The 26,677-nt window shown below is 31.6% G+C and overlaps 1 protein-coding gene across 2 annotated transcripts in view; it reads left to right on the forward strand.

The window, feature by feature from the left end:
- DIP-eta (Dpr-interacting protein eta) overlaps positions 1 to 24,362 on the forward strand; it is an 82,955-nt gene extending 58,593 nt beyond the window's left edge. Inside the window, exons 6-11 of one of the 2 annotated variants that reach the window (XM_070106969.1) lie at positions 3,916 to 4,044; positions 5,901 to 6,041; positions 10,899 to 11,051; positions 14,240 to 14,293; positions 18,000 to 18,098; positions 22,170 to 24,362. In XM_070106969.1, the coding sequence (XP_069963070.1) occupies positions 3,916 to 4,044; positions 5,901 to 6,041; positions 10,899 to 11,051; positions 14,240 to 14,293; positions 18,000 to 18,098; positions 22,170 to 22,324 (731 nt within the window). In that variant the 3' untranslated portion in view covers positions 22,325 to 24,362. The remainder of the gene's footprint in view (positions 1 to 3,915; positions 4,045 to 5,900; positions 6,042 to 10,898; positions 11,052 to 14,239; positions 14,294 to 17,999; positions 18,099 to 22,169) is intronic. The other variant, XM_070106970.1, reaches the window with a different exon arrangement.
- The last annotated feature ends 2,315 nt before the right edge of the window (positions 24,363 to 26,677 follow it).

The raw sequence follows: 26,677 nt of genomic DNA on the forward strand, positions 1-26,677 counted from the left end.
TATTTAGGATTATTCAGTTATATATATAAATAAGGCTGGCTGAACAACATATAATAAATCATGATATATTTAAATAGTTTGTAGTAATTCTACTGTTTTAATTTAGTCAAACCTATTAGATTTGAATTGAAACCTGAAAATCACCAAAGGCTTGCAGCTTAAATCTTTTTCATAATACGGCAGATACTCCAAATTAGAAACCTCTGGTTTTGGGTGCACATACTATAGAGAGAGTAAATATTCGTGTCAAATAAACAGTGGCTTTATCATAACGATCTTATCAAAAATATAAATCTCGAGCAAAATGTGTTTAAAGTTTCGTCTGCCGGGCCAACCGATATAGTTGCCACAAACTAAAACGCTTAAGCCTTTGAAAATAATATAAACTTTGCAAAATCTTTCTACTCTGATATTTTTGAATACCTAAACTATCGAAATATTATTTTTTTCACATTTCTAGACTGGAATACCCTATCATTCCGAGTTGATGTGTCTAAAGAGTTCTGACAAAAAATTTGAGCGGAAGTTAACTTATTTAGTTTTATATGCACCAAGCAATATCAAAAACTTTTAGACTAAGACATCGAAATTTCCTTCAATAAACGTTAAACAAGTAACTAAATTTTTCATGAGGGCGTTGCGTTGCTATGAACACCAAGTACCCGTGTAGGGAGTTTGTCAGACATAGCATGTAAATGTGAGCAATTTATAGATCTAGATCTCTCGCTCTCTGCGACTAAAACAAGAAAAGTTCTTGAAAAATGAAAACCACCTTCGATTCGCTCGTTATCTTAGCGTACTGATCTCTTATCATAAACAAATTATGTACATATAAAATCTACAACAAAGTTATCGAGTATATGGATACACCTTTAAACTAGTCTAGTCGCTATCTTCAAAGCGATTGTATTTTTTGTTTTAGAGACATTATGCCATTTTACTATTGTAAATGACTCAAATGACCAAATGACAAAATATTGTCAAGAATTAAAATAAAAAAATCTTTTTTTTTTAACCTAGAAATTAAGACTTGAAATTATTATAATTGTTTTGAAACTAACAGTTTATTGAAACTTTTTTTGTCGCCGAAAGAAGAATTTCTTCATCTAAAAAAGATATGCAACACATTTGCGAATTGTCAGAGGTAACACGTATATTAGGCTGCGTAAAAAAACCAATATTTTTTTAAAGTTTTCTATTTTGCTATGATCAGATAAAATATTTTAATCTCGCATCCAACTACTTAAAAAAATATTTCGTTTCATAAATTTTGTAGGAAATTCAATAATCTACAAAAATTCTCTGACATTTTTTTTTTCGTAAGCCTAACCGGTTTTTTTTATGAACTCTATTACTCAATGAAAAAACTTCATTTTAAATTGCTAAACTTTCAAATTTTTCAAATTTTGTTTTTCATTGATTTTTGACGATGGCTATCTCGTAAACGCTCAACCTAATCGAAAAATTATGAGGGACTATTTTGTAGAGCAGTAAATTTAGCTGCTATAATCCCTTAAAACGCAGCATAAGCCTTACACTGCAATAATACACACACAAATAAATAATTTATGAATCTTTATATTATAAATTTTTAGTTCTTATAAAATAAAAAACAATGTCTCTTTGAATATCTTAAAAATAAAAACAAAAAAAATTTTAAGCTCCATTAATTAAAAGAAAAATGTTGCATATTGCGCTTGAGACATTGCAACTAATCCATAAAAAAAATTTAACACACAAATGCATAAAATATTTGGTGAAACATATTCCATAATACCGATCAAATTTGCATACGAATTTGTCTCATCCAAGGCACTCATACATTTATCGCAAAGCATTGCAAAGTGCGATGGCTTTAGATGCAATAAAACTAGCAAAAGTACACACAAGCAACAACAAAATTGTAGTTATAGTATGCTAAATATCGACGTATACATATATACCAGTATGCATGTATATGTTTATATGTATATGTTAACCATGTATATATGTATGAAGCATATGCATTTCGGTGGCAGCTTGTTAGCAAATCATAATCCACTCATTGCAGCCATTCAAATGGATTTCAGTGGTTTTGTTTTGTATTTGTCGAGTACGTGGCATGCCTGCACACATGCATCGGCCGACTGACTTACACACATGCATTTATGGTTTGGCTAAAACTATGCCAACTGTTATTATAGCCATTATGCACTTGTTGTTAAGTTTGTTCTTTTCGTTCCTCCCCCCCTATACGGCCATTGTAGAGAAAAAATAATATTTTCCAAATTCATTTGACAACAACCAACTCATAGCTATTAAGTGGGTCCTAACTTATACCATATATTATTTGTTTGTGCAAAGGTTTACTTGTATGTAATAAAGTACTCTAATGTCGTTTGGGTGCCCGTTTTTATTGTCAGCTGGAGAAATTGCATAAATAGCTTAACAGCTAACACAGAAAAGGTCGATTTTCAGCATGCGAGTTTTATGGCAACTGAACAGCTGACAATATCAACCTCAATTTTGGAACAATTAGGCTGGTTTGGTTGGTTATTTAAATAGCTTAAACATTTTTCATTTTATTGAGGAGCATGTAGTTCTGGTAATTTCGTCTTTTATTAACATTAATTTTTATGAAAGTTAAGAGGATATATACGCACACGTATTCATGAAATGAAATCCTGTTAAAGTGAAACCTAATTTCCAGAGGTTAGAAGCTATTTGCTCCAGACTGAATACCAAGCAATCCGATAGATGGCACTGTCGCCGTTATTCCAGGAATATGAAGTTTCTGATCGGATCTTCTAGTTCTTACCGTGATGCTATATTACTCTGAATATATATGTATATATATTTGTCTTTTGTTCATACATACTTACCCCATTCTGATTTCAAGAAAACCGATTTTGCTTATATATAAATTATATATGTATAGTTGAGAATATTCCCTGAAAATTTGAAGTTGCACCAGCAAATAGTTTCGGAGTTGTGAACATATTATTAAGCATTTTTTATTTAGTGTAATCGACTCTCAAAAGTTTTAACATGTTTTTCTCGAAACGACGTTTTTAGAGCCGTTGAGGAAAATTTCTTTGAAAGTTCCGTAACATGTCAGAGAATATATATACAAATGATCAGCATGACGCGCTAAGTCGATCAAGCCATTTCCGTCTGTCTATATAGTAACTAAGTAAACTAGTCTCTCAGTTTATGAGAAATCGATCTGACATTTTTCTCACGTTTTTTGCTCTACAAGAAGCTGTTTATTTGTCGTGACTACCAATATCGGACCACTGTAGCATACAAGTATAACTGTCATACAAACCAAACGATCGGAATGAAGTGTTTGCATGGAAAACTTTTTAATTTGACAAGATATCTTTAAGAAAGTTGAAAGCAATAATGTAAACTCCGAACAAATTGTTTAGAAACTGACCGATCGAAATCAAGTTATTGTAAAAAACTCTTGTATTTGTGAAGGGTATTATAGCTTCGGTGCAACTGAAGTTAAAGTTTTTTCTTATTTATTTTGGATTTCGAATTTTTTAATTTTAAGCAGTAAAGTGTTTCTCTCCGCCAGAAAACTTTGTCGGAGATCGGCTACGGGATCAAGGGAATCCCAAATTTATCAAAAAGATTTGCTGGTTATTTAACTCTCCTTTAATAGTAGCAAAAGCGCATACAAGCATCTAGCAAGGAATTGAATATAACATATATGCTTAATTATATAATATATAAAATATTTTAAAAGTTTTTTGTTAAAAGAATGTGGTAATAAATATCAACCCGAGAATGTTTAATATGACGAAATTTTTACTACATGCGCATTTTTTGAAACAATCAACTACAAATATAGTCAAAATATAGTAATTAATGATTATTTTGAAACAATTTTTGTTTATTATGAAATGCTTTCTACTCTTTTTATTTCAGTGTTGAGCGTTGAGGGTGTAACTTTGATTTTGCCACGAGTGAAACGTCAACATATGGGCGCATACTTATGCATAGCATCGAACGGTGTGCCGCCATCGGTGAGCAAACGCATGACATTGATAGTGCATTGTAAGTATTATTTACTTTCGAATATGTATTATATATTATATATATATAAGTTTATTATTTGTTTACTATTGATAAACACAAAGAAGAAACACTGCGTATGAGTGAGCTCTAGTATACGTGAGTGTATGAAAATCGTCAAATATGGGGAATTGTTTTTCAAAATTAAGTGTGCTTTAGCTAGCACCAGACAAAAATCATGTTCTAGAGAAATTTAAATAACAATGCTGTAGGAAGTTATGTTGCTTGCTTGGTGTAGAACGAAATTGTCTAAAAAGGAAATTATGCAAAAAATGTCTCAAACGATTTATTGATGAATTAATATATCAATATTAAAGTAAATATATGATACTATTGAATGTTTTGTTTTAATTAAAATTTTAATTAGATTACCAAAGTAGATTGATGTTGATGAGTTGGACGGACTATGGAGAATTGTTTTAAATGTAAATTTAAATAAATTAAAATGTAAATAAGAATAATTTCGGTGATGAGTTTTGTCTACGTAGAGTATAGCTTAGATCATAACTGAAGCATATTCGCATATGGCTCATTCTCACAAAATATCAAATTAAGCTTGATTAAGCAATTAGGTAAATATTTTGAATTTATTTTCCCAGTTTTTTGTATCAAATATATTTTCTCTACTTGTCCGCTATACGACTAGCGTATGTTGTCAAAGCCAATGTTGCCACAAAAAAAATTGCAGATGAGCTTCAAAGGCCTTAAATTTTGCTGCAAATACACTATTTTAAAAGGGTGTCGGAGTTTATTTATATTAAAAAAAAATCCAATCTTATTCTTTAAACTATAAATTTTTTTGCATAAAAACTAAGATAACAAATAAAAGGGAATTTTACTATTTAAGCTAATGTTTCTCTTCAAATGAAGAAATTGAGAGAAAATGAGAGAATGATTTTTAGAGTAATTCCTAGAATTTAGGTATATTTTTTGTTTATAATACAATTAATTAATTTGTTTCATAGTACAGTATTTAACAAAAAATTCATTATGCAATTCTGGTTTGTAGAAATCATAAAGGACATCAACTTCGTGTTTGTTTTTTATTACCAGCGTATACATATATAACTTTCTTTCCATAAAAATCTAATCAATTATTTTAAAAAAATCTGTAGTATTTACTTTCCACCAAATAACATATCTAAAATATTATGAAGCCCGATTTATTGGAAAACAAAATCGTGTAAGCATTGATTAAATTAAAAATAATAACAATTATTGTTATTTAATATTCGCAATAATTAACAATAATTACAATTTTACTTAATGTAAATTCAAGTTTATTGCTGTTATAGAAATATATTTATATTTGACAGCGATTTTCAAAAGACACAGATGTGCAGAGTCGCTCTTCTATTAATATAAATTAAATAGCAATATTACCATTTTATACTTAAGAAAATAAGCATAATAAAAAAATTTAATTTATTTTTAAGATTAAAAAGCAGTTTAGTGTCATAAAAAAAAATATGCTCTATCGTTATTTTATTCGTACAATATATTTACTTCTAAAGCAGAAGTCGGTTGCTTGTTATTGAAGGTTAGATAAACTATTCAAGCACTTCTAATGTTCTCCATGTGCTTGCTAACTAAATTACTCTTCGAAGTGGAAGAATAGAAATTAATCGTATTTTTGCATATTTAATATTTATTCACAAGTTAGTATTAAAATAAATGTTCAACCAAAGAAGAAAGGAGTACATATATTCAAATAGCTTTTATATAATAAAAATTAATAAATAATGTGTTAGTTAGTAGCTCACGCTATATATTTAAATTTCCACACTTTTATAATCATTAAAATATTAGCATTATAATATTTTATACAAATTTTTCAGTCCCGCCAATGATAACAGTGCAAAATCAGCTCATCGGTGCAGTGGAAAACAAAAATGTAACTTTGGAATGCCAATCTGAAGCATATCCTAAGTCAATTAATTACTGGACGAGAGAGCGAGGAGACATAGTGCCACCAGGTAGTAGTTCAAAATACAAATTTTCGAAATTAACAAGGCTAAAATAATAAATACTTGCTTTAGGGCGAGCATAGTTGTAAAAACTATATATTTTTAGTATTTAAACACAAAACTGATAAACATGATTGTGTGGTTTTATTAAGCCACGTTGAATGTAAAATTTTTTACAGATTGTACATATGCCGTTGACAATTTTTGGAAAATTATTCGAGTATACAAGTTTTCTAACTATAAATTTTTATTTAAATTTTAAAATAATTAAAATAACAAATTATTTTTTCAACGAAACTTAATAAAAATACTTCAAAATTCGTACATTAATAATTTAATTACCAATAAAATATTGAACTACTTTTTAACTTATTTTCAAAGTTTAACTCTTCCTAACTAGCCACAATATTAATGATGTTATTTAACATTTTTACACTATAATATGTTTTTTTTTTCTTTTGTGAAAAAAAAAACACAGTCGCATCTATTCATATTTAAAAGCAGGCGTATGTGGTTGAGCCAACAGCAAACACTAAGCTGTAATGCGACATGCGACACATGACATCTAGACTAAAAAAATTTGGCACGATAGATAATAAATACAATAAATTTAATGAAAATAAGTTAAAAATAAATTTTCAATACCTTTATGAACAAAAAAGAAGTTTTATGGTAAAATTTTTATAAATTTTAATTTAACAAAATTTTGTCATTAAATTAGTTAAAATTTCAAAAAATTAATTTCCACAAAAATTTAATAACATACATGACAAGTTTTACATTAATAACTTAATTGTCAATAAAAATTATTAAAACACTTTTTACATAATTTTAACAATACAACTCGGCCTAACTATACACAATATTATCTGTTTTATTCCACAACATTTTGACCATAAGATATTGATTTTTTTTTTTTTTTGCAAACCCTTTTGAAATGAAAATTTTGTTTTGCCAATTAATTACGCCACAACTCAGTTACTAACTTAATTAATAACATAAATGCATGCATGCGCATATACATACGCTCAACGATTTCACAAAATATGTGCCAGCAATGATTTAACTAATTAAAATCACTGTCAAGACAATGTGGCGAAAAGTTCATGCATAACTGCCACGCCGCAAATGTCCACACGTTGACACCTCAACAAAACATGCAGAACACGTACACACATAAGTACATACATATATACACACATACTTACATACACATCATGGATCTATGTAACGAATAATTAAAATTGTTGACACAAAAATAGTTGCACATGAAATCACCAGCGCAACCGCAGTACCTTAACAAAACCTCAGAAGGTTGTCAGATTCCATAAAATGTACAATGCATACATACAAGTATGTATTGGTAGTTGTTTGCAACAACAAACTAGCAGATTTATTACGAATGCATGAAAGCCGCAACAGAAAATTCGAATTAAATACGCAAGCGACAACGGAGCTGAAATTTTGTCTGCTGGGAGAAAAATGTATCTACGAATGGAGAGTCGAGGTGATAAAGTATTTTTTAAAGAGCCCGAAGAATAACTTATCTGCGCTATAACACTGTATTGTCACCTAAAAGTAGCTTTATCTACATTTTTATACTTTCACCTAACCATTCTGTGTAATACCAAAACAGATGAATTGAAAAGCATTTGAGAAAGTTTTATAAATGCTGCGCGTATTTCATATACAGGAATTTCCAAGAAGAGTAATTGATTTAAAAAAAACAACACACACTAATTTTAACGGAAATTCAAATGTTTTTTTATTTAGTGTGAAGTTGAATCGATACAATTAAGTTCTGAATATAAGATGATTCAAATATCCTGCACGACTTCTTTTGAAGGAACGAATTCGATGAAACCAATTTTCGAGTACCTTTTCCGCTAAATTAAGTCGTACAAGTATATCATGAATAGCACGTTCAATATTGACTTATATTCAAGCTTGAAGAGAGTCTGGTTTATTGCTAAAGACCGATCACTTTAAATAACCTCATAAGAAGTAGTCTAATGCTGTTAAATCATAACCTCTTGGATGTCATTCAATGTCACAATTTCTTGAAAATATCGAAACTCCAAACTTTTCTCGCAATAATTCGCTTGTTGCACGTAGCACCAATGACTGCAGCAGACCAAAAACCACACCAAACTGCCAATTTAGGTGAATGTAATGATTGTTCATGAATAATTTATGGAGTTTTGTTTACTTACCGCACCACTCAAAAGTAAGTGAGCCTCATCGGAGTAGATGATTTCCATAAAAAATCGTTATCGTTTTCAAGTTTTTGCAAAGTCAAAATCGGCAAGTTCATGACGTTTACGGGGGTTCACTGGCATCAGTTCTTGAGTGAGAACAATTTTATGCGAATGCAAGCCCAAACCCTTTTTCTTTGAGACAGCCCCAATTCTTGAGAACGTCTTGGAATCGACAAATTGCGGTCTTAAGCAACATTTGCCTCAACGACTGCAAGTTTTTCATTACTTCGAGCAGTTCCTTGTCTTATTGGCACTTGAACATTTTTCATAACATGTACGCACGAAATTTTCAACCATTCGATGAACAGCGAGCCCAGAAGGACAATTATTACGACCATAAAATGGCAGAAGTGTATGAAAATTTCTAATTCGAGAACGATTATTTTGATAAAAAAATGGAATAAATTGTAAACGTTGATCTTGCGTATATCTTTCCATGATGAAATTGTTAACATTACAGCATACAATGAACAAAATTTCTAGATCATGACATATAAAAAATGACCGAAAAAATTTCAATAATTTTGACTTGCAAAGCGACTTTATAGGTAGATACGCTTCGCATCCAATACTTAAAATATCAATAATAATTCCAATAAACTTAAGTTCCACAAATGAAATTTTCTCTATTAAGCAGTATCTTAAAATTTTATTTTCAACACGATTCGAAGCTTAAAATTTTAAAAATTATATTTTCTAATTGAAGTGTTGTCACAAACACTACTTGACCGTAGACCAAAAAGTGTATTGTATCATTCCAGCATGAGCATCAACCTAACTTTTTAATTAACTGATTTAACCGAAAACTTTTTCGTGACACACAAAAGCACACAAACCGTAATACAGCAAAATAGCCACACTAGAGTTTATGAAACTCTCTTACGCTGGCTGCACTTCAGTGGCTGCACTAATGCTCCCGCTGCGCATAAACACATACCAACAAATAGGTATGTTTATAATTGTGTGTATGTGGGTGATACATATTTCACTGGTCTACGTTTTTGCATAATCACTGCAACGGTTGTTTTATGCTTTTTCTCTGGATTTCTGTGGTTACTTTGGTTGCCGCAAAAAAGGGCTGTACACTTATATTTATTTTAATACAAGTATGAGAATGCTGGCACATAATTGCATACATTTAGGGGCATATACAAAGTAATGTGTGAAGTTACTTGTAAAAAGTAGTTAACTTTATTTTGCAAAATTTTCATGACTCTTTATTTGTATCTTAATGGGTAGCACTTGCTGATGCATAAAGAGTCTCAAATGCAAATTATGACTTATATTTAATTATACAAAGTTAAGGCACAATATTTTTAACCACTTTAGTATAACTAAATTTCAAAGCTATCGATATCCGATTTAAACAATATGTTTGGAGCTTATCGAGCTATTTCTGACAATAATTTATGCCAAGTTTCATTCAGATATCTAACCAAATCGAAAAGTTTTGATTTCGATTGATTAACTTGTTTGGCAGCTATATGCTATAGTGGCCCGATCAGAATAATATGCTCGGAGATTATGGCATTTTCTTGGACAATAACTCATATCAAGTTTTGTGAAGACATCTGGCCAAATAAAAAAGTTGTTAATATAAGGTTTTGATTTTGGTACCGAACAGTTTTTATGGCAGCTTTATACTATAGGGATCCAATCCAAATAATACACTCGCCGAATTTCGTGCAGTTATCTTGTCATATAAAAATTTTTTTCATAAAAGAACTTGATTTTAATCGTTAAGTTTGTATGGCAGCTATATGCTTTAGTGGTCTGATATCAAAGGATAATTCCGACAAATAAGCTGCTCCTTGGAGAAAAAAGGACGTGTGCAAAATTGCAAATTGATACCGCAAAAAATGAGAGAATAGAACGCGTATACACAGATAGACGAACAGGCAAACGAACAAGGCTAAATCGACTCAGTTCGTCACGCTGATCATTAAGATGTATATTTATAGTGTCTCCGACATTTCCTTCGAGGTGTTACAAACTTCATGGCAGACTCAATATATCCTGCTAATAGTATAAAAATATAAATCGAGTTTGGTCATTTTTCTGTAAACATTTGTGTATACTTGGCCATGGCCAGTCAAAATATGAACCAAAAGGTTTAACATGTTTGGCTTTATATATGTGTACGAAAAAGCGTAAGAGCAAGCGAGCGAAATGTGTTCGAAAAAGCTCTATGCTCTGTTTAAATGCTAATAATTTAATTAGCATTTTTGTAGCGACTTTTAATTGGTGCTAATGTCCTTACATGCAAATGTGAGCAGACTTAGACACATAAGCTGTGGAAAAGCTGCGTACATATGTATAAAAGAGAGCAGATATTAGCATATTAAATACAGTTAGGGTATATTATGTGTATGTATATATGATTTTAAACTTCTACTACGAAGCGCCAGCCTTTAATAGTACTAACACATGCTAGAGCTCAGTGCGCATACATGCGAAGAAAGTGTATAAATATCTAATACTAATTTTGAGCTTTTATTTTTACTTTTTTCGTAAATCTCACTTTTGTTAAAAATAAAAATCTACTAAAATAATTTATTTGATTTTGTTCACAACTAACACCTAATTTGAATTTTTACCCTTTCCATTGCAGGTGTCAAATATACATCCGGTGTAACGGAAATTGGCGAATACCGCAATTCAATGCAATTGCATATTAGTGACTTGACGCAAGCAGAATTTGGAGCTTATCGTTGTGTGGCGAAAAATTCTCTGGGCGATACCGATGGCACCATAAAGTTATATCGTAAGTTAATAAACGTTCTTAGTTAGCATTGTTAGCATGTAGAGAGCTTAAATTATGAATTTTGACTATCATAAATGTGTGTTTCAGTTTTTGAGGAAATATCGAAAAATTCACTTCTTTAAAAACAAAGACATACCGAACTTTGGTAACGAAATTAAACATAAAGAGAAGTTTAAAAATTATTATTATTATATTTTTACTTTTTATAATAATTATAGCTAAATCAAAAAATTTAATTATAGCAGATTTTAGTTGCATACGTGAATAAGACTGCAAGAAGCCTAGATTAAAATCATACTTAAAGTCATATATACAAACTTTATATATCTTATACTGTGTGGTCCAAAACCTTATAATAAACTTCCATATCACTCCTTAACCGACTCTAAAAGTCTACCATATTTTCCGTTATCTCATCTGCGACTTATAGGTCTTTTGTGTAAATACCGTGCCATATTCATGAACAAACCACATCACACTAAAAGAACTTTAATTGCAAATAGTGAATGGCGGAAAAAATGTGTGGGCAATTGGGGTAAGATGGAGTTAACCACACCACTTCCTAAGAATTAAGCCGAATTGAGCTTTTCAACTACCCCTGAAATGAAAATTACCCGAGTTTTTATTTTGGAGTCAGCAACTCGCTCAATACTGGATTTCAGTAGATACAATTCTGAATAGTTAGTTGTTGAGCTCGCTAGAAGCCAGAAAGCAATGCATCATACTATATACAATAATATATACAATTTTTTGATTTTATGATTCAAAATAGATAGGCCAATAGACCTATTATAGCAATCTTCGAACTTTTTAATACCATTAACTTTTAAGCTTTTGCTTTAAAATAAGACTCAGTCTAGGCGATTGTTTGATTGCGAATATTCTGAGACCAGAAAAAAGTAATCGAGGGTCAGATTCAATAAGTACTGTCTACAAAAGCAATTGAAACCCCACTTCACGCAATTTGAAATTAAATTTTTTAACTTGTGACCCGGTGCATTCTCTTGATAAAGCAACGCTTAAGATTGTGCACACTTTTCACAGAGCTTTTGCTTAACCAATATTCATAGACGATATATCAAATATATACTTCTGATATCTTAAGAACGTCAGCTATTTCGATTAACTGCCTTTTTTGGTCTTCCTACAATTCTTTTGAAGTTTATACGGCCGTAACATCTCCTGATGGACTTTCTATTGCTCTTGTGAACGATTGCTACGTCCAATGCAGATACTGTTATTATTCTTCAAGGGGTTATATACAGTTAGAAGGCCGAAAAAAAGTGAATTTTCCAGAAGTTTTTCTGAGAAAACTTTTAAATTTATTGATCCAAAATTTATACACATATGTGTACATGGTATCTTTTAACTGTATTTTAAGACTTAGTACTAGTAAATATACTTATTTTGAAATGGGCTAAAAGACGTTTTGCTGTGACTATATTTCTGAACTGGATCATCTCAAAATAAAAAACCAAACAGATTTCGTTAAAGTAATGTTAAATCTAGTAATTACTCGAAGGAATAGGTGAAAGAAAATTTTGTGACAAAATGGCGGTTTCTCAAAAAAAAAATCGATTTTTCACCGAATTTTCGGCCTTAAATTGTTTAAAAATATATTTAAGAAGCTCGTGTTAAAATTTGAGACTAATCGGTGACGCCGTTTTCGAGTAATAATGATCACCGACTTCAGAGAAAAACGCGTTTAAAGTTTGGAATGCACTTTACCGCTCCGGTCTTGTACTTCCAAGCACTCTGAAATGCCTTTTCAAATTTCCGTGTAACTTCGAAAATATTCACCGAACCAATTAAGAAAACAAAACATAAAAAAAAGTTGATTTTTTGAAAATTCTAACTCTATGTAACCCCTCAAAGCCCTGAAATTTACATACATGTTTTTTGAAGACTATGTCTAAGTTTATATAAAGTCTATTGAAAAGAAATTGTTTTGGCAGCCTTCTTCCTATTGGCAAAAAACGGGGACAGTTGCTTTTTGCAACATTTTCTTGAAGCCAGTTTTTCACCAAAAAAATCATTCGCCATAGACAAGACATGTGACATTGATCACGGTCCAATTGTTGACGGCATAGTTGCAAATTAAGTGTTTGGTCGCAGGGAAGCAACTTACAGTAGATGAATCCCCGCCAATCCCACCAAGCACATAACAAAACCTTCCTGATCGTCCATCCCAGCATGGCCAGCTTTTGCGCCGCTTACCGCGGTTCGACCACGACCATTCTCGATTCGTGTTGTCATAAATGAGCCACTTGTCGTCACCAGTAACCAACCGCTTCCCAAATGGATTGGATTTGTTGCGATTCAGTAGCGATTCGCAGATGGTAATTCGGTCCATGAAGTTTTTTGCTTTAACACGTGCGGCACTCATACACCGAGCTTCTTCCTGTATCCAGCCTTATTTAAATGGTTTGAAACTGCATATTTCTTGTGCTATGACTAGCGTCTAATCTACACGGTCGGACTCAACGATTTCCACTATTTTATCGATATTTTCGCCAAGGCATTTCTTTTTACCAGTACTTGAATCTATATATATATAATTTCAATCCTAGTCGTATAACTATAGTATAGATGGATTAAATTTTATAGCTAAACTACCAGAGTCTTTAAAACAAAATAAGCATTTAAACTTTCACAACTATTCAAATGTTTAAGGTAATTTGAAATGATTTATAAAACAAAAATACACATTTGCATTCAAGATCAAATCAGCTTAAAAATAATCCGCGGCACTGCGGCAATGAATGCGACCCCTAAACCGAATAGCGCGGCCAACTTAGCGCATTCGCAAGCTCGCATTTCTTTTAGTGAATTAACTATGGCAGAAATATTTAACCGCTTCGCCGGCGTCGACTCGGTCGTACGCAGACACCTGCGCTTGGACGTAATTGAATTTAAATATTTTCAACCACCACTGCGCGCATTCACGTTAGAGGAGTGGGGAGTGCATTGTATTTTAATGAACTTCATTCATACACATTTCGCGCTCTAGAATGCGACCAAAGAATGCTGACGTAATTTTTTGCGAAATTTTTAATTTTTAACATTTTTTTTGCGCTTTTCATTTGCATAATTTGAATGATTTGTTGTAGGAGTTAGCGTTCAACTGCCGTGATTTTTTTCGACTAATCCATAAAAATTCTTTCCATTCTTCGCAATTATTTTCGCAGGAATACCACCGACTGCTGTGAATTATGTGGAGAACTCCGAAGGACGTTACAAAGGTGAGTGTCAGCGCTGACCAGCGGCTGTCAATAGTGAGTGCTTTATATGCCTTCTGTATATGTGTGTGGGTGTGTGTACATATCGACATATATGTGTGTTTGTTAGTGCGGTAAGAATATGCAAATACAAATCGGCGCACTTCAATGTCTATTCCGCATTGTAGACGCCATTCAACGCTGACGCCGAGGCAAGCAGTAATAGCCACTCGGCATAATTTTTTAAAACTTTTTTCTTCGCATATTTCTTTATGAATATGTATGTGGCTTAAGCACCATAACTAAAGTTTGGTGCACTCTCACAGCTGAAGCGGTGGCAATGCCTGTACGTGCAGACTAGACGCCCCTTACATTTCGGTCGGCTTTTGTGACATTGTGCACGTGCTGTACAAGAGAATATATGTATATATATATGTGTGTGTAAGAGAAAAAAAATATTCGTTGCCTTAAAAAGTGCGAAGCAAATAAATTATTTATTTTCGGCTTCAAACAAATCCTCAGGCGGGCAAATTTAATCGCCACCAGGCAGGCGTGTAGTGCAAACAACGACAGAGCTCTCAGTTTTGAGTAAATATCGTAAGCGCAAGGTGAAAGGTGAAGACACAATGAATCATAGTTCGACAGTTATGCACAGTGTGTAGAAAAAGATAACAAATAATATTTTGAGATTAAGTTGAGAGCTGCAGATACCATCAGCTGGACTACTACTTCAAATTAAGCAGAGTTTTGAAAGATTCATTCAGCCAAATCTATGCCAACTCAAAAGTAAGACACTCCATAGCAAATTTTTCTAGAGTACAGTGTGGCTCACGAAAAGTTACCAACCTCATAACGGTCTATCTACTAGTGGGAAATCCTGGCTGAATCTCCTTTGAACGGACATGACAGACTGCAAGGCATGGTATCGCTGCACTATCCAATCAAAAGCATTTGTTTTAAAAAAAACTAAGATAGTAATCTGCCAAATAAAAAAAAAGTAAGTCGATTACTCACACAGAAAAAAAGTTAATACGGTTTCTTTTTGTAGCACGATTCGTGCGCCATCCTGTAGATAAGTATTGCCTAACAGTCACTCAAGACCGGATATCTCTTTACCCTCATAACCCAAACTAGTAATTGTAAAGTATATAAAGCAACACTCATGTACCCATCGAGAAATAGAAGAAAAAAAGATTGTCAGCTTATTGTATTTACCTGCCCCGTTGAGGTCGAGAAGGCAAACACCTTAAGATAATCAATAATATATATCTCTGCTTGAAGCAAAAGACGTTAAAGGAAGACCTTATGTCATAAACAACCACAAATACAGCTCGTATCACAAAAATAATATGGTACTTTTAGAAATGAAAACCGTTAGTCATATGACCTTTGAGACCTCAACTTCAGAGACTTGGCAAAGTTGAATCGGCAAAATTTCGAACATGTGCAAACCATGATAAAGCATTAGCATTACCTTTGCGTATACACAAACTTCAGCTGGTTTAGTTGGAACAGCGAAATTCTAATCTAGGAAAAATTGTACCACTTGGGTATAAGAAAGAAGCTTAGGAATTGCAACAAATCCACCTAGTTGTTGAGTGGTGCTTACTTGGGTCCCACTTGGAAGCACAAAGTACGTAATACGGAAATAACAAAGGTTTTATTTTGACCTTTTCTTTTAAACAAGCACTTAGCAAAGTTATCATATAAAACCTAGTTCTTCAAATAATGTCAGAAAAAATTATATATATCGTCTTATTAAATACTACTTGGAGTATTAACACTATATCAATGATCTTAATACAACTCAATTAATGTCCGCAAATAAAGGATTACTTTTAATCAAATTATGATGAAAATATATATATATACTTATACATGTATTCGTCGGAAACCATGGTTTATTTTAATGAACATTCAATGAACTCTTGCTGCGTTCCTCGGAGTGAACATTTAGGCCACGAGCGGCTTAATTTAGTGAATAAAATTGCTGCTTTTGTATTGTTCAAACAATGAGTGGTGCTACAAAAGGTTCAGCATCTTCTTGATAAACCTCAAGACGAATATTTTTGGGAACTTTTTGCTTAATCTTTTGAGTTAATCGTCTTAATAAAAGTAACGTTTGCAATAAATTAGCGCTACGAAAATATTTTTTGTCATAATTTCAATTGTTCTGTAGCAGTAGTTCCGTTTGAAATCGAAATTTCTGTCGTAAGATTAATTTTTTGTAGATGTAGTCATAAGAAAGACTAGAACAGCAAAGGCGATATAAAATAAAATACCTATATAGATAATAGGAAAAGAATATGTATTTAAGATGTGATTACTGCGTATTTCAAAATTCGGTGAAATAAATCTTAAATTTTGATCTATATTTATACCCTAGTACCATATTTAGTCTACAACACACAGAAAGAAACGTCGGAGTCCAATAAAGTACCATATGTATTATATAAATGATCATTAAATTCGTCAATTTATCTAAATCTCTCTATATATACGCGAACAAGTCCCTCAATTTTTGAGATATCTTTCTGAAATTTTTACGTATTCTTTTCTTTCCAAGACACTGCTCACTTGTCAGAATAGGCGATATCGGACCATTATAAGATATAACTGCCGTACAAAATGATTGATCAAAATTTAGTACTTGTATGGTAAACTTGAATTTGTTTTTTAAGTACGATTATAATATGAATAAGATAAGCTTACTGCTTCTCGTATAGTCTGTCGACTAGTTAATCATCCGAAGAGTATAGGACAGCAGCTTTTAGGGATGCCAGGTTGGATGCCAAATTATATATTCAGGAGATTTGTAGATGTGTGATACTAAGCTGAACAGACTTCTACTTACCTATATAGGTTATCTGTAGAGATAAGGTTGCCTAACTAACAGAGGTTTTGATCCAAACTTAAAACAAAATATATGCGATATAACTTCGCTTTCAAAGAAATGTGTAGTACAAAGGAACGGATTTAAATTATTAAGACACTCATTAAAGAATTATATCCACTACTTCGTTTTTTTTTCTTTTTGGAAGAGGCAATTTATTTAAGGACCGCTGAAAAAAGCGTCAGGCGATAAAGAAGATTTTTCGGCTTAAAATGATCTCAAATCCAAAAACTAAATAAATAGATATATTAGCAAAATAAAAAACCCAAAATTATATCAATATTTAATAAATAATTTCTTTATATTACCTGGGCAGTATTTCTAAGAAGGTTATGTGAAAATTTGAAGACGATCGGTCTCCCAAAACAGCGTTTCATAGAAAACTTTGTACCAGATTAATTTAAAATTTTCGACGAATATTCCCAAATACTCGTATATATATACATCATTTGATAATTGCCAAAAAATAAATGTTTTTTGCATTTCACAAGTCTATATAGCTTGTTAAATATATAAATGTGGATGAAATTAGGCCACTGAGAGCTAAACTGAGCACTTGTTCATAAAAATAATTTCTTAAGCGGCTGTAAATTTAAATCCACCGCTCAGTGCTCCAATATTTTAAGCTCTCAAATTTTCCACCTAACACACATATACAACAAATAAGCCCACTGTGCGCCCGCACTAATCGTCTTTCTTTGCATACGAAATATGAAATGTATAATTTACGCTTTGAAAGCATTTCTTACTCAACCGAAAGTGCAATTTATTTAGTCATTTTTCACAACATTTACACTTTTCTTTAACGCGTTTACCACAATTCCACACGGCGTTTAGGCAACAACAAAAAACGCATCAAGAGCTCGGAACTCTATCACCAGTCGAAGGCGTCCGACGGCGGCAGCGTGGATATGGAAAATCCCGGCAAACGAAAAGGTGAGCAGATTAAGATTATTTACTTACTTATTCATTCACTTACTCTAACCACACTTTGCAAATACTACTTGCAAATAATACCCGGTTGAACTTTTCGCTTACTTTGCTTCCTTGTATTTATGTATGTACTTGTATGTGTAAATATGAGAGTGTGCTTCGTATTTTTACCTATTTGTACGAGTGAGACTAGGTATTCCAAAAATTATCGGCCACTTGAGACACACATTTACCTACAACAAATATAAGGTAAGCTCTGACCAAAAATCTTTTCTCAAACATAAGCTGAGCAAAGCAGCAGTTTGCCTTCTCCCCAATTATTCGACTAAACGAGCAGGAAAGAAAAAAGAAAAACTTACAAAAACACCAAAAAAATTCTAGTACAAATATAACCACCGAACTTGAAGTACCGTTGAGTTGGCTGTTATACCACAAACTTTCTAATTGTATATCAATAAATGTTCACTTCTTTTCCATTCTTCGTCCACAATGTTTGTCTTTTACGCCTACCGAACCAATTTTGTACGACCATTTAATGATTTGTAAATAATCCACGTTGAATTTTTTTTTTTTTGTGGGGGGTTTGAGTGGTATTTATACTCATTTGGTAAATAGACGGTTATGCAATATAATGTTCATTATAAGCCAAAAGTTTTCTGTTGACTTGTTGGTATAAAAAAGAAAAATATTGTGGCAACACTACCTACATAAATGTTTTCCCAATAAGAGTGATATGACTAAAAAACAAAAACACACTAATTGTTAAGGAAATTCAAATATTTTTTTATTTAATTTGAAGTACAATCAATACACTTAAGTTCTGTTCTTTTGAGTACTTTTTCCACAAAATCAAGTCGCATGTCATCAATATTGACTTCCGAATGACTTCAATTTTGTTAATAAAATTAAATAATTTGTAAACGTTGTTCTTTCGTATATCTTTCCATAATATAATTGTAAACTTTATTGAATACAATGAAAAAAAAAAAGATATCATAACATATTAGAATATTGTAAAACCCGATATATATATATATATATATATATACTTATAAGTAAGAGTGGTTCAAAAAAAAAAACTTCCAACCATTTATTTCCTAAATCTGACTGTTAAAATTGTTAAAGCTATTATAATAATTGAATTTAAAGTTGAATTATTTTACAGCATATTTCTGTTTTTTTTTCACGAATTTTATAACTCGCTAATAAAAATTATTTTGATACCATAACTTTAATAACCTTTGAACGGTGAGGTTTAAGCAAAAATCGCGTGAAAGCAATTTTTAGAGAAAATATAAGAACATGTAAAAGACGAGATATTTTTTTCAAATAGTAGATACTGAGATACGAAATTTCCTTTCCAATAATAAGGAAAAATTAGGAAACTGAAAATCGGAAGACCTTTCTTTTAATTTTAAATTCTCATACTTGGCGAGAATTGTTATGAGGTGTCTACCAAGCAATTTTTCAGAGTTGAAGTTTCGGCAGTGAAAAAAGTAACATATTTCTTGATCCACCCTAATATTATATATAGGTACATAGGTACATATAAGGTACAGAGCTTTAAGTAGGCATTACTGTTCAAGATGGCGACCGATTTAACAGCTGTAAAGTGATTTATTCTCAGTTTGGTTTAGCAATTCATAATGAATAGACTCAAGCCTGAACAACGCTTGCAAAAAGTGCAATTTTATTTCGAAAAGAATGGTTCTGTGCAGAATACGTATCGCGCACTACGTTCATTTTAGCGTATGATGCGATGAAGCGCACTTCTGGTTGCATGGCTTCGTCAACAAACAAAACTGTCGCATTTGGAGTGAAGCTAATCCTCAAGTGTATGTCGAAACACCGTTACATCTAGAAAAACTGACTGTTTGGTGCGCTTTATGAGCTGTTGGAATCATTGGTCCGTACTTCTTCAAAAACGATGATGGCCAGAACGTTACAGTCAATGGTGATCGGTATAGAGCCATGATTACTAACTTTTTCATTCCTGAATTGATCAACAATGATGTCCAGGAGCTGTGGTTCCAACAAGACGGCGCAACATGTCACACAGTTAGTGCCACAATCGATTTTTCAGGTTTTGAACCTGTGAATTGGCCACCCTTATCTTGTGATTTAACACCGCTAGACTACTTTCTGTGGGGTTATGTAGAGTCATTGGTCTATATACAGCTACAAATGTTGGAAGAAGTCATCGAAAATTGGACGTCCAGATTGGACTACATCCGAGCCAGCCGTGGCGGTCGTCATATGCCAGAAATCATATTTAAAATGTAATGCCACAATATTATCTTTCGGATAAATAAAATGCATGTCAATCGAATAATCCATCGTTGTTTTATTGCAATTTAAAGTTCTATACCTCTAAAAAAAATACCCTTTGCATATATACATATTATATTGAAAGCTTGCCACATGAATAGGGTTACAAGAGACCGTTAAGCTTTTTAAATAAAACATAATTGACAGAGATAGATGCAGTTCATATATTTTTTTTTCGAAATATTTCCAAAAAAAAATTGATGTAAAAATTGACGTAATAATATATGTTTGGCAAACTTATAGTAATTTAGACTATAAATGATTCACGAAAAGCGAGTTGTACTCATATTTATCTACATCACCGAAAAAGCAACATTTATGTGTTTGATATTATTGTGTCAAAGCAAATATCACAATTGAAGTCGTAATATTTAAAATGCTAAACTTATGCTAGTAAGGACTGCTCAAGTAAATTTAAAAGCGGAATCTTTTCAAAGAAGTACAACAACTACATATATAAGCCGATTAAATATTATAAAGGTGTGTGCTGATATACGCAAATTTTTCCTGTGGCGAACTTTTCACCAATAAATTAATTCGTCATAGACAGGAATTGGTAATAAGCACTTGATGTCTGGGAAGGACTACAACGTGGATGCATAAAAACATCCTTTGTTTTGCGTTGACTTCTATGTTACTAATACATCGAGCTTCCTTTTGTTTCGAGTCCAATGTTTCAAAATGGTTTTTTGGACAATGTTTAGCTCCTGGGCAATCAATACAGTGTTTAGATGATGATCGGAACCAGAGCGGGATGCATCTTTAATATCAAAATTACTAGAACGAAATCGACGAAACCAACATTGTGGCTGATTGGTTGTTACAGTATTAGGATCGCCTACTTTATTGTGTCCGAATTTCAATAATACATCGCACAGATTGACCACTATTGTCCAAAGAATGGTTTTTTGATCATAGGGTTGCGCACGTTATATTTTGGCGTCAAATTAACTGAAACCAAAAATCAATGAAATTTAGTATTATGATAGATGAATATAGGTAACGATCGAAGGAATAGTGAAAATTTTGATTTTCGTGTAAATGACGGCTTCCCAAAAAAAAATTTATTTTTTGTGCGAAAATTTACAATTCAAAGTGGCTTAACGAATCGAAATTATTGTCAAAAATCTTATTTACGCGATCATTACCTGAAAAATATATTTAAGAATGTCGTGTGAAAATTTCAAGCCGATCGGTTCAGCATTTCGGAGAAATTTTCCTCATCGACTCCGAAAACAGCGTTTCAAGAAAAACGCATTTAAAGTTTTGGGCCTACTTTCGATTGTTATCCCTCGAAGACGTCCTTACTAATACGGTCATATCTCCGAAACTATTTGTCGGGTGAGCTTGAAATTTTCGGAGAAATACATGTACATTCTAATTTTTGAAAATTACAAGTGGATATAACCTCTTAAATTCTCCAAATGTACATTATCTTTACTATTTAATAAATAAATAGTCTATTAATAAAAAAAACGAAAAAATGCATTTTTGTTTACTTGCAAGTGTATATAATCCCTTTTTCATATTTTCAAAAGTTTAATTAAAAAATTTTTCGAAATACGAGGCCATTGACCTTTGTAAATTCTTCACACACTCACACAACCCTATTTATTTACATATATCATGAAACTATCACTTTTTCACTAAATCGAACTCTCAACAATATATTACTTAATATTTCTACAACAATTTTTTATTTTTCTCTCTCTCTCTCTTCCTCTCTCTCTCTCTATTCCTACCCAGATATGATGCTTGGCAACGAATTGGATGATGGTTTCTACGACTCAGCTGCTGCGGCTGTAACGCATTGTCAACAACATAAATTGACAGTGACAACAATGGCGTTGTTCACAATGTTGTTACTGTTCAGAAAATTTGCGGTACTGATTGACGTCTGACAGTTGCTGAGCGCAGAGCTACTGATACACTGATGACATTGTGGTTGCGTTGACGTATGAGTAACTGTTAAGGCTAAAAGGATTTACTGTAAGCTGGTGAATATGATTTGTATGTGCTTGTATGTAAATATTGCTGCAATGAATTTGTGCAAGTGTGTAAGTTGCGAGTATTAAGTGGTTGCCATATTGCAAGTTAAAACTGTAGAGCACATAAGCAGGTTAGCAATGTTAAGCAAATGTATATATATTGCAATTCTTTAGTTTTATTGGTAAATCATGCAAAGTAAAGAATATACAACTTATAAAGAAATATAATAAATAGAAATTTAAAAGGCACATATTTGAAAAAAAAATTATGTTGGAAAATAATATAAATTGTTTAGTTTAGAACTAATTAATTTTGAGATTGAAATTTTTGTAAATAATTATTAATATATAATAAGTATAAGCATAGTTATATGTAAAGTGAAAATGTAAATTAATGCTTCCTGATGCAAAAATATGTACGCAAGCCGATATATATTTGTGTAATATTCAGATTGGTTGAACAGTTTCTGCGCTCGGAATGAAAAATTACTGTTTTTGGTACGAAATAAATTTTTTTTACTCAAAATAATCTCACTTAACTTCAATACATTTATTCCAATGATCCTCCAATAATTTTATGCCATCTCTATAATGATTTTCCGGAAGCTCTGCAAAATACCCGTCTACGGCTGTAATTACTTCTTCATTCAACAAAAAATGCTTTCCACGGAGGAATTGTTTCAGGCTTCTGAAGATATAGTGGTCGCTGGAAGCCAAATCTGGTGAATAAAACAACTTTGTGTGCAGGTGCATTGTCTTGATGAAGAATGATTTTTTGTGCTGCAAACCAAAATTAATTATCCAAGTAAAATTTGAAGGAATCGTTTATCTGAGATGTCTATGGCACTAACAATTTAACGCTTAGTCAAACTTAGACCTTCATTAACAATATTATAAAATTGCTCAATGATTTCTGGTGTGGTTGCGGTTTTTGGTCATCCTTTATGTGGATCGTCTTCAAGTCTAGTACGACCACGAAATTCACCAGCCCAAAGTTCAACGGTGCACTTCAAAAAATTGTTCATAATTTTCCTTTGCTTCTAAACCTTTCAAAACTAAGAATCTAATCACTGCGCGATATTAAATTTTTTCCATATTGAAAAATACTCTAATACGTCAACTTCAAATGGCTTGTAAACAAAGAATTAATTGACAGAACGATTTGTAAATTTGCATGTGTATCAACTTTAGAAAAAAATATTTCGAGCTAATAGTGCTATTTCTAGGTGAGACCAACCAACTTTTCAACCAACCTGTATATATTTATATATATGCTAGAAGTAGAAAAATTAAATTAAATATATTTGATTTTTTGTACGTTATCTTTGAATTTTATATTTTTTTACCCAAATCTCCAAAAAAAATGTACCGTTATTTTAGGGTGTCCGTTATTTCCCAAGTTGAGTTTTTAGCTCTGAAGTTTTCGTTTTTCCCTAAACAAAAAGGTTTCAATGTAAACGAGCTTATTATTTTTAATTCAAACGGTGCATAAAGCATATTTTTTTCACGTTTATAACATGGGATTTTTTATATTTTGCATTAAGCAGGCAAATCTACAATTTAAGAATGTGGTATTCTCATATAAAATTTTCCTCTCTACAAGAAAATTAAAATCATTTATTTACATGTGCACAGTTCAATTTATATATCAAATGGCCTGCACATTCATTCAAGTGATTTATATATTCTGTGTTGCTCATACGACAGGCGTACTGTATGTATACAATTATTAAGACCTTCTTTGTAGAGCAGAAATTTATTATCTTATTATACATATTATTATCATTCTATCATTCTCCTGAATTTGTAGGTAGATTTACTTTAGAGATAAAAGATTTATTGCAAAAGTACCTTATGATATATATGGGAAAAGTAAAATTATTTAGACACGATTTAATTTGAAAATAAAGTGCCTGTTTACGCTGGTTAATTTTGTTTAGAACAAAACCTACTTCATCAACTTGGATATTAACGGACATCTTATTTTACTTGGCATTTGACATTTTTTATTTTTAAGTATTCTATTATGAGTACCCTTTCCTAATTTCTCGGTTGATAAATTATCAAATTTAAACATATAACTCAAAGAAATGCAGTTCTGATCTTAAACTGATCTTCGCGAGATTTCAACGTCTTATAAGAAGCGCGACACAAAAAATATCCACAAACATTTGCTCTTTTATATATGCCAATAGGCAAGTGCAAATTGTTGTGTATTTTTAAATTTGTATTAAATATTTTTACTTGGTCTTACTAAAAAAAAACAGTTTATATGCAAATTTTGAACAAAAATAGGTGATACTTTAACACTCAATCGGCTGATAATTACTTAATTTACTTCATTAACTTATGACTTATTCAACTTTCAAAACACAAAAATGATTTTTACTTGAACATTAAAGATAGTATAACCTTAATTTTTTTCACAATTATTTCTTAGCCAAAAAGATTTTACATTTGAAATAAAACAGTTGAACAATTAAAGAGCTTACTTCGAAATTTACAAAAAATTACCAAAAAGTAAAGCCAATAGTAGAAAAGGTGAGCGCCTTCGCTTAGCCTTTGGTGAGAAAATGAGGTTTGAAACCACGCTATATTATATATCCTAAACAGGAACTAATCGTATATTAAGTTTGCCACGATGCTTGTAACACCCAAGAGCAAACGTCACATACTCTATAAAAGATATATTTCTATAGATTTAGTCATTTCCGTCTGTCTGTCCGCCTGTTTTTATATATGCGATTCAGTCACTCAGTTTTTAAGATATCGATCTGAAATTTTGCACTCGACCCTTTCTCAATAAGAAGCTGTTCACTTGCCGAAACGACCGATATCGGACCACTATAACATATAGCTGCGATACAAACAGAGCGATCGGAATCTGGCGCTTGTATGGTAAACTTTTTTACTTGATGAGATATCATCACTAAATTTGGCGCGAATTATTGTCTACGACAATAATGAAATCTCCAGACAAATTGTTCAGATCGGACCACTATAGCATATAGCTGCCATACTAAATCACCGATCAAAATCAATTACTTGTAAAGATTTTTTTGTATTTGTAAAGAGTATTATAGCTTCGGTGCAAACGAAGTTAACGTTCTTTCTTGTGTTTCCTTTAATTTTCGTTACTTTATCTACCTTTTCCAATGGGTTTCAACATACTATGATTTTTACCATATTTAAGGGATTTTGAGTTGGCCTTGTATGGAAATATGTACTCAAGCATTCTATGAGTATAAAGAAGAAGGTGTCAAACTGCCGAAGTTACGAAAGGTTTTTTTGTTTCTCTCTCAAAATACAATAATTTCAAATTTTTACAAATAATTTAGGTAGTTTATAAAAAATGTTCTTTAGTTTTTATTAATATAGGTACAGAATATATAAACCATAATCTAAGTCATCACATCAAATGAATTAAGCAACGATTATACGCTGATTGTATGATATGAAAGACTGTATGCACAAAATTCAATGAAATTAAAAACAAGTTCTGTAAAAACGGTACATAGAAAGCATATACATATAATGTAAATAAATTACCCATAAGAGCTGTAAATATAAATAAATAAAAATTAAATTTTGAAACAAAATTTGCAAAGTGAATAAATACCTAAAACTTATGCTATATACATATTAGGTAACTAACGGTTAGGTAACTATACCTAAAAGTCTCTATTTGGATTGATTGAAGACCAAAATTCAAAATCAAATCTTAATTTAAATTATGCTTAAGTGTATTTGAGAAAAATAATACATATATAAATATATGTGAGAGAAAGTGGTTAGATTAAATGAGTTGATTCCAAAAAATATTAACATACATATCATGCAATGCGATTCCAATTAAAATTGTTATAAACAAAATTGAATTAAAAAATCATAAATTAGACAAAAAGAAAATTACCAAATATTAGTAGTTCATGAAATATACACATACACATATATATGCGTGTGTATACATATATATATATATTCCAAAGTTGTTCATATATATACATACTTGCCATATATATTGTATAAAAAGTAGTTATGAAAAGAATTGCTACAAAATCGTTAAAATATTATATATAAATACATATGTATGTATGTATATCTGTGTAAGCTTCGTGGCTTAAGCATAAAATTGCGCCAACCCTCTTTGCCCCGCCTGAAATTGCTACGGAGTTAATAAGTAAGTTAATGATAACAAAAAAAAAATTGCTAATATATAATAAACATATACTAATTTATATATTAGTTGACAATTAAATATAGTAC

The sequence above is a fragment of the Bactrocera oleae genome, chromosome 3 (assembly GCF_042242935.1).
Source record: "Bactrocera oleae isolate idBacOlea1 chromosome 3, idBacOlea1, whole genome shotgun sequence".
NCBI classification, from domain to species: domain Eukaryota; kingdom Metazoa; phylum Arthropoda; class Insecta; order Diptera; family Tephritidae; genus Bactrocera; species Bactrocera oleae.